The sequence below is a fragment of the Dermacentor silvarum genome, chromosome 1, assembly GCF_013339745.2.
Source record: "Dermacentor silvarum isolate Dsil-2018 chromosome 1, BIME_Dsil_1.4, whole genome shotgun sequence".
NCBI lineage: Eukaryota > Metazoa > Arthropoda > Arachnida > Ixodida > Ixodidae > Dermacentor > Dermacentor silvarum.
Window position 1 is genome coordinate 305975730 of NC_051154.1, and position 13848 is coordinate 305989577.

Sequence of the window (13848 nt, forward strand, 5' to 3'; positions counted from 1 at the left end):
TGAAGTTTTCAACTGTGTAGGAGTATGAGGCCTTCGATGGCTTCGAGTGAAGTGCAATAAATGTTGGTATTCTGGTCCTAAGAAGAGTGTCCGTTGAAGTTTTTTTTTGCTGGAATTTGCGGCTTATAAAACTTTTGTTTACGGAAATTTAGTGCCCCGAAATGAGTGAGTAGACATTTTGCGATGAGTGTACGAGTGTGCATAATCATGTTTAATCAGGCCAACCAAGCTAAAATAGGTGCGTCTTATACACCGGTGCGACTTATACAAAGGTGCGACTTATAGTCCGGAAAATATGGCATCCATTCTAACCCTTACAGTAGGTTTTGGAAGAGAACGGGTAGGGTGCTCTTGCATCCCAATTTCCTGCAGATTATGCCCGTTTTTGAAATCATCACTGTGTTGGAGTGGCAGCTTCATGACTGGCACTCCAGCATGGAGATGACTTCTGCTGGGCGACAATAAATATAAAAGCCACAGTACTCTTCTGGCAGGTCTACAGCAGGAATTGTTGTCTTCTTGGCAAGGTCATCAATGAGCTGCAACTTCCACTGCCGCCTTTGCACCTGCCACGTTCCCAGGGCAAAGGTTGCGATGGGGATTGCCTGCATGAACCAAATGAAAAGTACGATGGTGTACTGCGACAATGAGCGTAGGATTAAGTGCCATCTGCTGAAGCAGTGGTCCTCAAGAATGAGTGAAGTGGACTGGGTAGTTACTGCACATTGGTGAGGATGAATGGAGGATCCAGGGGCGATTGAAGTGGTCGTATAGGTATTATATTATGATAAGAGGAAAGGTTGCTACAACTAATTTCAACTGCATATTAGAATCTTTGCATTCCTATCAAAAAAGCAGAACAGTCATAAAGCTCTTCTAATTCATTGATATATGCTGCTGTCATGTTGCATGCAATACGGTAGTTGTATACAAAGATAGAACAAAATATAATTTGTAATGAGAACACAGATGAATTAACTGCTTAGACCAACCAAATGGACCATAAACAGAACTGACTCGATTGGATAAGATATTTGGCTCCAGCAGAGAAAGAACACAAACTTGATCCTTGCCATGTTAGCCACATAGTATGACTCGAATATTTTAAACTCAATTCCAGAAGTTTGCTCCAACATGAACATATTACTTAACAACCCACTGCAAACAGGTACACTGTCATTTTTAAAAGATACAATCTCACTGACATATAGTTATATTGCAACAAAATTTGGATCAACCAGCAATGTCAGTGCTTCCAAACAAGCAGTATTAAAGTTTTGTAAGCAGGGCCAGTATTTTGTAGCGATGCCTTTCCGGTAATAATGCCTTTTCGCACTTATTGCGCTTTGTCAGTGGTCGGAGCGACGGTCCGCTCACATTATCAACGGGATCAGCCAGCCGTGAGCGGTGGATAAGACTAGAGTAGAATAAGTCATAATGCATCGCTACAAAATCGCGGCCCAGATTTTGTAGCTTATGGACAAGCACAAGCAGCTTTCCACTGACTATAGCAGAGCACTAGTGTGTTATGTATAAACTTTTTTGTTATTTCATGGGATTGTGTGTCTCTGTGAAGCCCTATTGAGACAAATTGATATTTTGGCTACTATTGATGCCTGTGGAATTTCCCAAGTAACCAGGTGACCAACATGGATTCAAGCAAGCTACACCTTTGGCCCTTAAAATGCACCAAGAAGACACCCAAGAATGCCTAATTGCAACTGTCTTAATAACACTATGACACACACAGCATCCAGTGGAAGTGCAGCCTTTATAAAAAATATGCAGGCTGGCGCCAGCGTGCCCGAAGCAGGTATGGAGCACTCCAATCACCGCATGCACTTAGGCCAAGATTATTAAGGGTGAGCAGGTAGCCAATTTCGCCATTGCATGCCCGCAGGTGAGGGAGTCTTGGTATTCACTGTATAGTAAGTGCGCCATTTCCTTCTGCTATCATTTTTTTTTGCCCTTCCCCGTTCTTGGATGCTGCATGTCTCGGTGCTTGGTCAAAGGGCTGTTGCTCTGCTGGCACTGCCACGTGAGCTCTACAAACATCCTGCTGCTTAACTGCATCTTGAGCTGCAAAGCCACGATGCATTATTTTTTACAGTGGCAGCTGGCCTGAAAGAGAGGATGATCTTGACGAGAGCACAGCAAGAATGACCATGAACACCGATGAGGAGCATGTGAAGACAATACCGACGACAGTACAGCGTTTTGTATGCCGCAGGCCCAGGTTCAGATCGCGGTTCAAGAAAAATTGCCTTTCTGGTGGGCACTTCTTACACGATGATATGGTGACAGTATTTTGGCATTCTACGAACGGAAAGAGTGAGATGCAGAAGCCCCAGTAATGTCGACCACTGTAAAAAAAAAGAACTTTGTGGCTTTGCAGGTCAAGCTGCAAAGCAGGATGTTTGTATAGCTCGCAGGGCAGTGCTGGCAGAGCGACAGCCTTTTGACTAGGTGCCAAGACAAGCGGCATCAGAGAGCAGAGAAGGACAAGAGAAAATGATAGCAAAAGCAAATGGTGCACTTGCTATTCAGCAGATAGCGCAACTCACTCATTTGCAGGTACAAAACTACTTCCTCACCCTTCATAATCTCAGCCTTAGTGCATGCCATCAATCGGAGCGCCCCAGCACGGCCCTGAGCCTGCTCTGGGCACAGTCGTGCCAGGCTGCATATTTTTGACAGAGGCTGTACAAACTATCATGAAATTATGCGCTAAACAAACGGGGACTCCCCCAATTGTTTAGAGCAAAATTTCACGATGAATCAATTCCAACTAAGCCGGCTCGCAGTGATGTACAGACTATATTAATACCAAGTGGACAAACAATAGTTTGGGAGAGCACAACAGCTCCAGTGGTTGCTCACTGTGATAAGGCAGTTCAGACGGCTGCACATTGTTCAGTATAAACTGACTAGCCCAGCAACATGTACGACTGGCTATACAATTTAGTTCATGCAACAAGATACCTTGAAATTATTTTTATGATTAACTACAATAATGCTGCTCACAGCTAATATGGCAATGTTAAGGATGGTATAATCTTTCATCTGAACCACATCATAAACAGTTGAACTTATAACATAAATAAGCTTGCGGCAGTACACTCAGAATTACTTGCTTCTGCACTACATCCATGCATTTTTTTAGGTTATAGTTTGTAATGGCTACTAAATAATACCTATACGTAGCACAACGGCAGCCTGTAGATGCTGCAACGAGCTGTCAGCTGCAATATCAGTTGCTGCCAAATTTTATTCTGCCATAACAAACTATATTTGATCAGCGTTCCTTTTTTTTTTCCTTATGGCCCAACTTGAGCGAACAAGCGCACTCCCAGCAAGGTGCTCGGCCAACACGGGACCTCAACGTTTGGGAAGGACACCCACGTGATGGGAAATAGCCGGCATGGGACCGGCAAGCATACTTTTTGAGAGTTGCGTGTGGCATCACGAAAGTTGTTTGCAAACTCGGCACACTTACCAGAAGTGAGTACCCCGCCACGCCAATATCTCGTGGTAATTTGAAATTGCCAGTATACTGGTGGCACTGCTGCCCTGTTTTGGGTTGCCATCGGAGTCTCAGAAAAGGCCGAAGTGCCCGCTCGAACTGCAAAATGCATCAAAATCTGATCAATGAAATTATGGCAATGTGTGTATTTATTCGAACAACATTAGAAGAAAATTTTACGCTTGCTGCTGCTCATTCGTGCTCACAATTTGCAGCAGGATCACATCTTTCGGACTGCATCACTGAATAACACACTTGGAATCTTTGGTTGTCTGGTTTGTCCAGCAAAAATGAAAATCCCGCATTCTATACCATTGAATATATGTGAGCTGCAGCAGAGATGACTGGTTTGGCTGTTTGGCTGCCTGTGGGCAATTAAAAGTTGGGATGAACCAGGCAAATAATGATGTCAAGTGTTTTATTGGATGATGTAGACCAGAAAATGCCATCTTATGAAATTTCAGCAAAAACAAGGCAGTGGTAGTGCAGCACTTTCATTTGCATTTGTTAGAATAGGAATTTGTCACTGCATTTCTGTAGAGAAAAAGCAAACGAACTACTGAATCAAGTGTTCCAAACACGGTGTACAATTCTGTGATGAGGTGCTTAACATGTCAGGGGGCTGCTAATGCTACGAAGACAGGAGCACTAGACTTCATCAACTTGGCTCTTGAGAACACAGCTTTTCTTGAGTGCAACGTGAGCACACAATGAGAACAAATGTTATAAATTCTGTGCATTTTACCTGCAGTTCAACTACCAGCAACTCTTCCGAAACAATCATGCATCTGCCCCTACACACTCAAGTAATCATGGATATCCACTGGACATGTAGTACGACTACAGGAAATAGTTTGGATAGTCTGGATATCCCCAACTTTCCAATGGATGTCAGACATATCCAGTGGAAGTCCAGAGGTGACGACCTTACAGGTCCTGTGGATGTCCGAATTAAATATTTCTTTTCTGCAAAAAAAAAAGAAGAAAAAAAGTAACAATTATTCTGTTCTACTTTCTATCTAAACTCCATGGAATGTAGAGTTCATGCATTTTCCACCGACTTGAAAAAGCTATATTTAATCCCATGCATGGCTCAACACTTTTAAACGGTACACTCAGTCTTACTTAGCTGAAACTTAATATATTCCAGCAAAACTAGGGGACACATGCTGGTACCAGTGTTTCAAAACAAAGGGGTAATAGAGAATTTCTTCAATTATAAGAAAGCACATACTGTACGTGAGTGATCAGACTGGACCGCAAAGTACTTTGTTTAATTGAGTACTTTCATTGTAATTTTGTATAATTTTTACAGCCCAATTAGCTTTGCAAATACATTTTTTTGTGATGTCCCCTCTAATGGATAAGAAGACATGTGCAAGATATGTTTTGAAGTGTCTTACTGACATTTTACATGTTATCTTTTATTTGCAAGGACAAGGACAGAACATTAATTGGCACATTTTATATTTATTTTAGCGTAATCACTTGAAGAGCCATTAATAGGCATTCCTTGTGTGTCCATCATAAGTGCTATGTGGATGTCCCCCCTCAGTAGTGGATCTTCGATAGATATTCTTCAGATGTCCAAGATGAATATTCGTGCAATGGGATGCTAAGGTCCTAAATGAATGTTCTTTTGATATCCGTAATTAACTATGCAACTATAGCAGAATGTCAGAAAAAAAGGATGTGCACACATTACACATCTGCAAGTGCTGGGCATTTGTTTGCCTGGCCCACTTTCTTCCATGAGGACATCCTTAGCCCTTACACTGCCACTTCTGAGATAACTTGTGAGGCCCCAATGCGTGCACTCCCTGCTACTAATGAGTATAGTACTCATTTTGTATTTCAAGCACACTTCCTGCCTCTCTTTAAGCAACCTGGGAAAAAAAAGAAAGGAATATTGTGGATCTGTTGTGCAGTACATGGAGAGGTCAGCTAAATGCACAGAGCTCAAACATTAAATTTCTGACAGTAGGTGGAGCACATGTTTTGGTTCTCTTTTGCTTCGTCTTGGCAGGGCAGTCGTGGCGAGTCAGCCTGGCAGGTCTGTCCATGCTTTGACAGATGAAAGAAATTTATGAACTGTCGATAAGTTCAGACTCGGACGAAAGCAATGATGAGAAACCAGCTTCTATGTAGCATGAAATATCCGCTGAATCAACATGTGAAAAAAAACTTGGAGTAGGGTCATCACCAATTGGAACCAAAAAAAAAAAAAAAAAATGCCAGTCAAAGGGTCAAATATGCTTAGGTTCAGAGGCCAATGCCATCATGGTTTGAAGGGTTGTGGAACTCCTTTTCTTGGTGACATATAGGTGTGTCGGTCACGTAGGAACAACACATCTTACAATTTGTTGATTAGATGGTATACATCCAAGTGTTACTGACTGAAGGAAGAAATGTAACAACAGCAAGAGATGCTAATCTACACACACAAACATTTATATTTTGTTATACTGACATGTAGGGGGTACTAAGTGGTGCAGCATGATATGTTATAGCCAACCTATATACTAGTATTTATATGCCAGACTAATTTAAGAGGCAGTGTTGTACATTTTCGAATATTTACACAAGACGTCTGACTGAGAACTTGCCTTTGAACCATCCTGTGGTAACTTGTAGATGCAGCAGCATTACACGATCAATTACATTAAAAAGAAAAGCTATTGTAATTTTTGCCCCAGACTAATTACTTGGTTAAGAAAGTGGTAAGTGATTAATAGAGTAATTTATCAATTGAATATCCATAAACAAAATTGCCACTCTTATATCTTGCCGTCTTGAATATCAGTTTAAAATAAATATAAAAATGAATAAAATATTTTTTATGTCTATCTGTCCGGCATGCCGACTACACACAAGTTTGACTGTTTTTTCTTGAAATAGAAAATGCAACCTCTTGTTACCTGTTGCCATATATAGCCTCCATCCACACATTATTCATCGGCTCTCTGACCGCGGGTGCCGGCTCAGGTGACCTGCTGCTTATCACTGCAATGCAAGAGCTCACATCACCCGATTTGAATGCGGGTTAAAGAATGTTCTGCTAGTGCTGTCTGCGCTACAGCTTAGTTATGCTTGATGTTGTTGTAACTGCCCTCAGGAATAGTTGCGCACCTACTTTGGAGTATCGGCCACGACATTTTACACTGTGTGCCTCCTGAAAGTGATCTGACAATGTGTACACACTGTGGAAGAGTGGCAAGGAATGTATTTCCCTCCTTTAAATATATATATATATACATATATATACACGTCAGTTACATTACTTCAGCAGCCTTAAAACGACTGTTTTTCCTTAAAAGCTCGACCCGGAACTAAACTAATAGCCTATAATACTTCAGTACGATCAGTACTAGAATATGCAATTTTCGCTTAGTTTCCTTCCACTAACAAACAGATTAGCATAATAGATGGGGTGCAAAGGAAAGCAGTTCAATTCACCTTCAATAAGCACTGACTAACAGACTCTACAAAAGAATTCACTAACAGACTCGACAACATAATTATTGTGAATAGCTGGATTATTGACACTTCAGAATCATGCCACACTCACACAATTTACTTAATTCAATGTACATTACTAAAACTAGCTCAAAAACAACACAACACAAACAAATGTACTGTACACTATAGAGGAATACCGTTTCCGCACCGATTGCTTTAAGTTTTCATTTTCCCCCGCTAGAAATAAGGTAATGGAACAGTTTACCCTGATCTATAATAAACAGTTTATTACTATTAAAATTTTGACATTTTTGGAAGATTACTTACTTGCCCCACAGCCATGAATTAAAACCATTTGCTGTTCACATGCAAGAAATTACTGTACCAGTTCTTACTTTTATAATTATTTTTGTTTTGTATAATTGTTTGTCAATTCGTTGCCCAAGCGTCTGACTGTATTACGTTATATTGTTCACTTATCGTCGCTTGAATTCCCAACATGGTTCCACTGATTTTGCTAAGTTAATCTAACCTCAATGCACAACGTTTTTTGTTGCTCTGTATAATTACTTCCTTGCTTAATTTTTACAAGTACTCTGGCAGTATTATAACATGTTTCTTCATCTATTACCCTTCCTCTAACAAACCTTGATGGGATCGGCAGTATGTATAAAATAAAATAAATATACGCGCCACTTGCTGCCCCATACGCAACTTGTAAATAAAGGTGACATCTATTCTTTAAAGCCAGTCGCGAATTTACGCTGCGACAACTGTGAAGACTAATGGCGAGAGCGTAGCAGGACTGTATGCATATTAAGTTACAGATGCAATGACAGGTAGCTGTGATGGAAAAACAAGTCATTTTAACCAGCAGTTAACTGATGCAAAAAAATAAAAAATTAAATAATAATAATAAATCGGCAAGGAACGTACAAGCAGTGCACTGGTTTGCGTGGCTGATGCGGTTGCACTCAGCACTGTTATCGAAATTATATTGATTTTTGGTCACCGCTGCTTAGTACCATAAATTACGTTAAGTTTAGCGTTTACCTAGCGCATATTTCGGCCGAACGAACATGTGTCGTCTGCCAACGCCATGGCGCAAGAGGTGCGCATAACTGAAACGGTGGTGATGGCTAGTATACGGTGAACCACCAAGTTTATGTTGCATCAGGAAGCTTGAGTGCTGCCACGAAAAGGCTATTAAGCACTCAACTCTTCAAATAAATATATATACATATATTTGATTCAGCAAAGAACAACTTACACATGTTTTTACCTGCATGTTGCCGCTACTACGTGGTTGAGAAGTCGTAGTCTCACTTTCGAACCTAACAATCACCTGGAATTGCCTAGCTTAACTATGCACTACGACTATGTTAGAACATTGAAATATAAAATATTATTTTGTTGAGTTTTTAAATTTTTAAGCGCGCATGATTGTTCAGCTTTGATACGGAACTGCGGATTTAATGTAACATGATTTTTGCGGACTTTAAAAATGGCGCTGTCGATATGAGGTATGGGATCGGCAGCATACGTGGATGTTCCGTGAGCATATGGAGCGGCGTCACGTTCGTCGGGCATCGTGATATGACACACGCGCCGAATGTGTCGTGAAACACGGGAAGCGCCGGCATCTCGGCTTGCCTGAAAGGCGGTTTGGTAAGACGTTATGCGGCTCTTCGCTCCCCGTCGTGCGTCATTATGTGCCCGCCTTTTATCCTTTTGCGGAATTGTGACTCGAATTCTGATTGATTGTTAATATTTTCGTGCGATTTCTGAGCTTATCCTGTTGTGTCAGTGCCGCCCCAGGGGGCCACGTAGTTCACGAATTGGAACGTTTGGCATGGAAAGATGTTCTTATTCGCGCGCGCGCGATCTCGTCCCACGATGAGATTTGTCGCCGTATTATTAACCAGTGCATGATTAACCCCTGAATCATTTTGAAATGGGACTTTGGGCCAGTGGAACGACTTCGGTTGTATCCACTCTGCCGAACCTGTGCTTACTTGTGCTTTTTTTTTTTTTTTTTTTACCTCTCGTCATCGGCTTTCATCGAACTAGGTCACATCGCAGAAAGCGTGATTTGGGCGTTGAAGTTGAGAAAACAGTCGTTTTTTATCGCTTTTGCCTGTTGTTTTTCGCATTGCTAATCAGTGGACGCCCAACGCTGTGCTACGATGGCGCGACTGAAGCATTTTTCTAGTTTCTTTCCCATTTGTGTATCTACTTGACGCGCCTAGGCCGTTTATTTACGCCGGCTTTTGGCGCAGCTGACTTTGACAGCGAGCGGGGTCTGAAGTTTTTCTTCATTATCGCGATAGTGTCTGCTTTCGTTTACGTGTTTGACAGATTGAACGTCGAACAACGGCATCTGTTTTTAACATCGTGCTCTGTCGTGAAGTGAGTTTTATCAAGGATTGCAATGGCGCTCGGCGTTCATATAGCTAAAGCATCGCCGAGGCAATACTTCGTAAGTCGCATATCGAGGGAACTCGCAGGAGCTATAGCAGCTTCTGGAGTTTCCTCGATATGTGCCAACATCAAAGTTAGCCTCTGTGGTAGGCTAAGGATTATTGTAAGCAGCACAGCATCGGTCAGCACGACTGCCTTGTGGACCCTTCAGTCCCAGCTGATGGCACTAGAACTAGCGTCATGTTTCTACCATCTCTTTGGTGAAATGAAATTAGATATGAATGTGGCTGCTATAATAGCATGTGAACTGAAGCTGTGGTGCTTTTCAGGTAGAGATCAAATGCAGCAGAGTAAACGAAAAGAATGAGCAAATATAACCCAGTGTGTAAAACAACCTTCATAAGCTTGCAGTGCTTTTTTTTTTTTTTCAATTTTCAAATACCCGTATATCATACATGATACACTATATGGTCATATTAAAAACAATCTAGATACCCTAATTTATAGCACTTTCACTTGGACGCGATCAAAAAATATGTGGGAGGCCTCATCACATATCTTTAAACTCCATTTTCAAATGCAATAACGCTCATGTACTTAGATTTAGGTGCACTTTAAGAACCCCAGGTGGTCAAAATTAATCCGAAGTCTCCCGCTACGGTGTGACTCACAATTAAATGTTGGCTTTGGCAAGTGCAACCCCAGAATTTAATATTTTTCATTAGGCTAGTTGGCAATGTTTGTAATAAAGCATAGTTGGCCTAAACAGTACAACACAAAGGGCTGATGGATACTTGCCTCTTCCTGACCTTCTTTACATTGTAGAATATGCACAAACCACATTCCTTTACTGTGTAGGACATTAAAACTGTATGAGAGGTTGTGTTTAATACATATATGCTATGTGTAGTAGCACACTGTGTGGTATGAAGGTGGCCAATGCATTCAGTCTATCCTTTTTGAAATGACATCATAGGCTGGTACTAATGCATAAGTAGAATGTAGAATTTTTTAGCAGGGACCAAATTTTTAATTAGCAGGGTTTTTGGACTGACTGGCTTTGGTTTAGATTTCTCAGATTGAGGTACTCATTGTGAGTAGCTGGATAGCAAGAGTGCTTACAGCTCTGGTGTTAAATTAAACTGTCTTGGAAAACAGTAATGTCTTGCTGCATGTGCCATGACATTTATGCAATGCTTTGGACTATGTTAGGTTTGAATGTTTGAGAAAAGGTCCTGTTTTGTTTACTTTCTTTTTTTGTACATTGGCAAATGGTTTGTGATTGGGTACAGTTTTTTTTAAGAACCAAGCAGTCAGTAGCGTCCACTTGTTCAAATTTTAACGGATTTGTAGTGGATGCTTGTGTGCCCACAATTGGCTTAGTTCAGTGGCAGGAGAGAGAGCACAAAAGAGTTGTGAGAATGTGTCTCATGCCAAGGCTTCAGTTCTACTGATAAAGCTTAACCTTTTCATACTGCAGGAAATGAAAAAAAGTGTACCAAATTTTCTAGAGATTTCCAGAAACATGGCCTCACGATGTACTCATCGTCGGCTATATCGGTACAAATTCCGATTGTGGCTATACTCGTTAGCGGTAGAGCAAGTATTAAAGATCTGTCAGCATTTTCCATAATGGTGATGTGTTTGAAAGTTGTGGCGACACTAAGGCACAGTACTTGGCTGCAGTGGTGGCTCCACATGATGAGAATTTCATGCTGCACAGTTTCACAATGTGTAAATTTACATCTCGTATGGCTCCTCAATTTCATTTAATTGACAATTGAGTGACAACAGTTCACCACTTACATCATGCTCTTTGGCCATATCTGGCCCTTGTGTGGCATTAAACATTACACATCATTATCATTAAAAAATTGAATGCTTAAATAAAAGACCTGCTTCCTACAGTCGCTAGATTTAAACTATTTTCTTTTAATGTGACAAACCTTATCAAATGTGGTGCAGCATGCTGAGCAAAAGGATAGGAGCTGCTTAGGTATAAAAGTTCCTCTTGAGTATCTGCAAATGAGCCTCTTTACAATACATGCAGGCATGTTTATGATGCAACAATAAAACGCCTACCTTTCTGTTTGCTACTTTTGTGTTTGCTAAATTTTAATGGTTGGTTGCAACTCATGATCACATTGTTTTGGCATGTTAATGCATTCATACTTGCACAGTGATGTCAGATAAGAGTTTCTAAATGCATGTTGATGCAACAAGGTTTTTCCCTGCCACTTTTGAGGACCAAAGTTTTTGAATCTGAACTGAACACGCATTTTCAGAAAAGGAATGTGTGTTACTGTTTAATGGGTGTCCCAACTATTATGCACCAAGATTTTAAAATATGCAAGTGCCATGTAGCTGGACAGAACCAAGGTAATGTTGTTTGCTGTCGCTTGGAAATAAATTTTTTGCATTCTGCCTAATTACATTATAAGTCTTAATTAATCAACTTCTCACATATTATAATTAGATGAAAAGTGCCAATGAGAAAATTGTAGAGCAACATGAAAAACTCCCAATACAGCTTTCTGTGGCTCAATATGTGTTTTTCCGAGCATGAAAGAAGCCCGCGAATACACGCAAAATTGCCATGCGACTGGCTGCTTGAGGCACTTTGCATGTATTCGCGAGCAATAGAATAAAATGAACTCTTTTGTAAATATATGACAGTTCAAACACTCGTACAGATATTTTTACGACCATAACTTATTCATTTTGCTGAGTAAAACTAGAGGTGAATAAGGGTCAACCATCAGCTTAGTAAGTTAAAAAATTACATTCTGAGGTTTTACGTGCCAAAACCACAATCTGATTACGTGACATGCCGCAGAGGGGCACTCCGTGGCGGGTAGCTGAGTAAATTAGTTTTTACTAGTCTCTATATAATCCGGAGCCCTCCACTACAGCATGCCTCTTAATCGGAACTGGTTTTGGCACATAACACCCCAGAAAGATCTTCTTTATGGCTGCCTTTGCTTTGCCCCAAGTCGCCTAACAAATCTCTTCTACAAAAGTGTATTAAGGTTGTGTGCATAATTCTGTGAGCATAGTAGTTGATAGAATGTGCACTTGAAGCCAACCAAGTCAATTGCTTTGGCCATGCATCTTGCGCGAGCCTCACAAAGACTGAAATGTCCAATGATTAAGAATTTCTTCGTTGTGTTGAAATTTTACTCTATAGTGCCACGACCCTGCCAAATTTTTCTACCTGCAATCTGGCTGTCTTGTTTGATGACAAGATGGCAGCCAGCCGCAGTGCCAGTAGTAATGGCACAAGTCTTGGAACAGGAATTTGAAAGTATTGTTTGTGTTTGGTATTGTTTCACATCAAGGATCTTGAAAGGTGCTGAATATGTGGCAGTGGCGGAGGCTGCCACATGCACATTCAACAGAAAGATAGTTTGAACTACGGAACTCTAGGAATCAATATGAGGCAGCAAAAACAAGGGCATTACAAGTGCTTGGTTGGGGCAGCAGTGGGAGCACCACTTATTTGCTTGCTTTTGCACTGTCTGGCCACTGTCTGCAGGAGCAGTAACCTTAGGTGGTTGTCCCACTTGGCCCCCCTCCCCACTTTTGATGCCAGTTGGAACAAATTAAGGAACACAGTTCAGTAAGCGTAGTAGGGCTTGATGAAGTTTGAACAGGTAATATACCACGAAGCCGTAATGGGGTTACAAACTAGTGGATGAGGAGTTCTGGTAAACAGCTGAGTATATGCTACAGTCAGTGTATAGGGACATATAGTTGCAAAAGTAAGAATCCAGCATCTTCAGTGGGACTTCAGAAAGCCACTTAATGCATGTGAAAAATCTTAAGATAATGTCATGAGCTTATTGTGCTACTTATCACATCTCAATGAATAACTATCAGTTATTTGGCAGTACTGGGGCGTTCATTTTTGCTGGGAATTCAGATTTTTTTTTTCCATGACAGGAAAATACAGGCAACATCTTTTCTCGTCTACCCTTTACATTTCACTAAAAAATTGAGAATCAATTTATTTCATTAAAATAAAAGTGCCAGTGTTCATAATTGGAAGCATTGATGTGCTGTGACAGCTTGCACATAGGTTAAGGCAAGTTATTGAAATGAAGATGTCTTTGCAAACCCTCTTGGACTTTGCTGACTGTGGCTGCTGTTAGGTGCTGCTGCTGTCTTGCCAAGTAGCTCGCACATAGAACAGCATTCGTATAATTTAATGCCTATATATAGCTGTCTGTACTACCACTACAGGTGTGCTAAGGACCAGTTCTGTTTTACACAGAATTGCGCAATGAAAGAACTGGTACATATCCTTACTGCAACAAGTACATGTCTTCAAGCATATAATTCCTTTAATAAAGTGAACCTTTCCATACCATTTCTTCCAAGGTTTGGCATGTCTGCTCAGTCTGTTTCTCACCAAGTAAGATGGGTCAGTCCTGGAGATAGTGCAA

General features: G+C 40.9%; 2 protein-coding genes across 3 annotated transcripts in view; one reads left to right on the plus strand and one right to left on the minus strand.

Moving 5' to 3' along the window:
* LOC119437282 (surfeit locus protein 1) overlaps positions 1-8301 on the minus strand; it is a 39992-nt gene extending 31691 nt beyond the window's left edge. Inside the window, exons 1-3 of one of the 2 annotated variants that reach the window (XM_037704340.2) lie at positions 8265-8301; positions 3497-3622; positions 484-605 (exon numbers count right to left, since the gene is read on the minus strand). In XM_037704340.2, coding sequence (XP_037560268.1) covers positions 484-605; positions 3497-3622; positions 8265-8270 — 254 coding nt within the window. In that variant the 5' untranslated portion in view covers positions 8271-8301. Of the gene's footprint in view, positions 1-483; positions 606-3496; positions 3623-8252 lie in introns of both variants that reach the window. The other variant, XM_037704339.2, reaches the window with a different exon arrangement.
* Positions 8302-8474: 173 nt separating this feature from the next.
* The window catches only part of LOC119437283 (rab-like protein 6), an 82473-nt gene continuing 77099 nt past the window's right edge, over positions 8475-13848 (plus strand). The window contains exon 1 of the mRNA XM_037704341.2: positions 8475-8650. The gene's annotated coding sequence lies outside the window, so the exon portion shown is untranslated. The remainder of the gene's footprint in view (positions 8651-13848) is intronic.